Below are 2437 nucleotides of genomic sequence, written 5' to 3'. Positions count from 1 at the left end.
CGACGGATGGCAGCACGACTGGAGTAGCGCCACGCCCGTTGTGTCCGAGTCCCCGACTTGTCCGTGACGCACGCCCCTGGGAGCATCCTGCCCCTCGGTCGTCTGGACATTTCCTGGTGCTCGGCCTTTGGCGAGCCAGGCCGCCTCATCACCTCCACCCTCTTGCGTCGCATCCCCCTCCCTCCTGCTGCCCCCGCACCTACCGCACAGTCGATCGCGCCTCATCCGCCCGCATCTGCGGTCCCTCCCTATCTGCAGCGCAAGGCCAGCGTATTGGTGGCGGGCCTACCCGATCGGGCTCTCCACAGCTACCCATCGGCACGCGACCAGCCACGCCGCCCTGAGGACCCATCTCTGCGCGCACAGGCTCACCATTCCGCAACTGGCCGGCGAGCGTAGCCCCGAGCGCGCGGCTCCAGTCCTCGTCGTGGAGGCGGGCCTGCAGGTTTGCAGGCAGGGCCACAATATGTTGAACTTGCTTATCCATTACAATTTGAACTTGGTGCGTTCGGAGACTCGCAAATCGTAGAGAGCGGACAGGCAAATAGATATAGTCATTCGTTACTACAGCGTACATAATCCGTCCATCTTGAAAGCATATGTAACCTTATCACAAGTCAGTTGAAGAGAGTGGATAGCAAGGGACGAGTGATATAAGACCTGATGTTGGCTTGAAATGCGGGGGGCAGGTCTCTGATGTTACTTGTGAGCCCAGGGTCAATCAAAGGGACTGCAAAGGCATACCCCAACGTCTTGTCCTGGATCTTTTCGAATTTTTCAGTGGTCTGTTGAAAGGTGGTGGCCAGGTTACTGGATGTCGATGATGCCAGCATGCCTCCATCGGAAATGCCACCAGCCACCTGATAGGCAGTGAACAACCATGCGCGTTGCTTGTACACGGCCCAATCGCCGTTGTTGACGACAGCTTGGAAGGAACGTTCGGTTGCATGCAACAGCCCTTGGAAGGTGTTGGTCTTCAATGGTATCAGTAACATCCAGCAGCAAGGTGAGGGACGACTCACGGGATTAATCAATAACCAAGCGGCCAAAAGGGCGGCATGGTGACTCATGGCATTTTTAAAACCTTTGGGCCGGGCCCTTTTTGGCATCCCCAAGCAATTGGTCAGAAACGCCCTCCATGGGGTATTCTGGTTGGAATCAAGCAGGACTGTGACAATTTTCTGTGGCGTATTAAGAGGGTATCGATCACAGGCAAGTAATATTCACCTCTAAATCGTCTTTGGTAACGTTGTCTTCAGGTGGTTGGTGCTGATTTCGTGTCCTGTGTGATTCATGTTAGCTTGTTACCTGACATGAGCAGAAGATGCTACCTGGAGAGGCGGGCCATCATTCAGACGGTCCAGGTTGTGATGAGAATGTCCCACCACAAACAGTTCGAGGGGGTTGCCAATAATCGAGACACGTGAGAGGACAGACGAACTTCCTGTCCCTTTGTGAAGGGAATGGACCTCCCCTTGGGAGAGGTTAGGATTGCCTGACAGGTAGCGAATGATAAAGAGGAGCTCTGAGACAGGGAAGGACTCCCCGACGTTGGCGACAAAGGGGGAGTGATAAGGGAGGAAGACACCCCACGAACGCCTTGCGTGACGCCCTCCAGAGTGCCTGCAGGAAGCCACATGAAGCCATTTCCCAACGGTCAGAGGGTCTACCCTCTCTGCAGACTTTAATGAGTTCAGGTCATCTGAGTTATCGACATAGATCTGTAGACGCAGCACTTGTTCAGTAAAGCTACTATTACTTTGAGATAGGATTCACTCACAAAATGGTAGGGTCTCGTTATCTGAGCACGAAACTCAGAAACTTCCTCTACAGCTTGGTATTGCAGGAAGAATTTCACCGTGCTTGTAGACGGTCCCGGGATCTCCATTTGCACCAATAACACAGAGTTGTCGCCTAGATCGTTGTTCCAGCCATATTGGATGATGTCCATAGCTGGAGGGATGTCGGAGGCCATATTGGAGGTCGAGTCGGGGTATTCGATCAATGACACTGTCAGCGGGCCCCGAGCATTAAGAGCGACAGGGTCCTGATGGTCTCCGATGCAGACCACAACAGTGAGCTTTCCCGTGGTGGTCATGGAAGTCATTGGTGGCGATAGCGGAGGAATGTTTCCAGAGCAGAGGAATCCCAAGTAAAACCGGATGTAGCCTGGCATGAGTCTTTCTTAAAGACCTGGGGGTGAAGCAGGATGAAGGGACCGTGAGATGACGGACATGAGATAAACGCGTGTCGCATACACGCTTCCCGTCGGCCCGTCAGATAAGGGACAAAGCTTCCGACACCTTCTCCCGCAGTGCTTTTTCCATGGATGTTCCATGAATTCAATAGTGAACCGTCCCATGCTACTGTTTCGGGGGAAATAACTCTGACAACCGGGCCACCTTCACCGCCATGGGGAACAACGTGGATTCGTATG

General features: G+C 53.7%; 1 protein-coding gene across 1 annotated transcript; it reads right to left on the bottom strand.

The window, feature by feature from the left end:
* Positions 1 to 617: 617 nt before the first annotated feature.
* Positions 618 to 2098, bottom strand: PUNSTDRAFT_139704 (uncharacterized protein; the record flags this gene model as incomplete). Its single annotated transcript, XM_007389436.1, has 6 exons — positions 618 to 693; positions 745 to 974; positions 1023 to 1181; positions 1228 to 1282; positions 1684 to 1721; positions 1781 to 2098. The coding sequence occupies 6 exons, from the start codon at positions 2096 to 2098 to the stop codon at positions 618 to 620; spliced, it is 876 nt and encodes a 291-aa protein (XP_007389498.1).
* Between the last annotated feature and the right edge of the window lie 339 nt (positions 2099 to 2437).

The sequence above is a fragment of the Punctularia strigosozonata genome (assembly GCF_000264995.1).
Source record: "Punctularia strigosozonata HHB-11173 SS5 unplaced genomic scaffold PUNSTscaffold_145, whole genome shotgun sequence".
NCBI lineage: Eukaryota > Fungi > Basidiomycota > Agaricomycetes > Corticiales > Punctulariaceae > Punctularia > Punctularia strigosozonata.
This window is presented reverse-complemented; position numbering and strand designations above follow the sequence as displayed.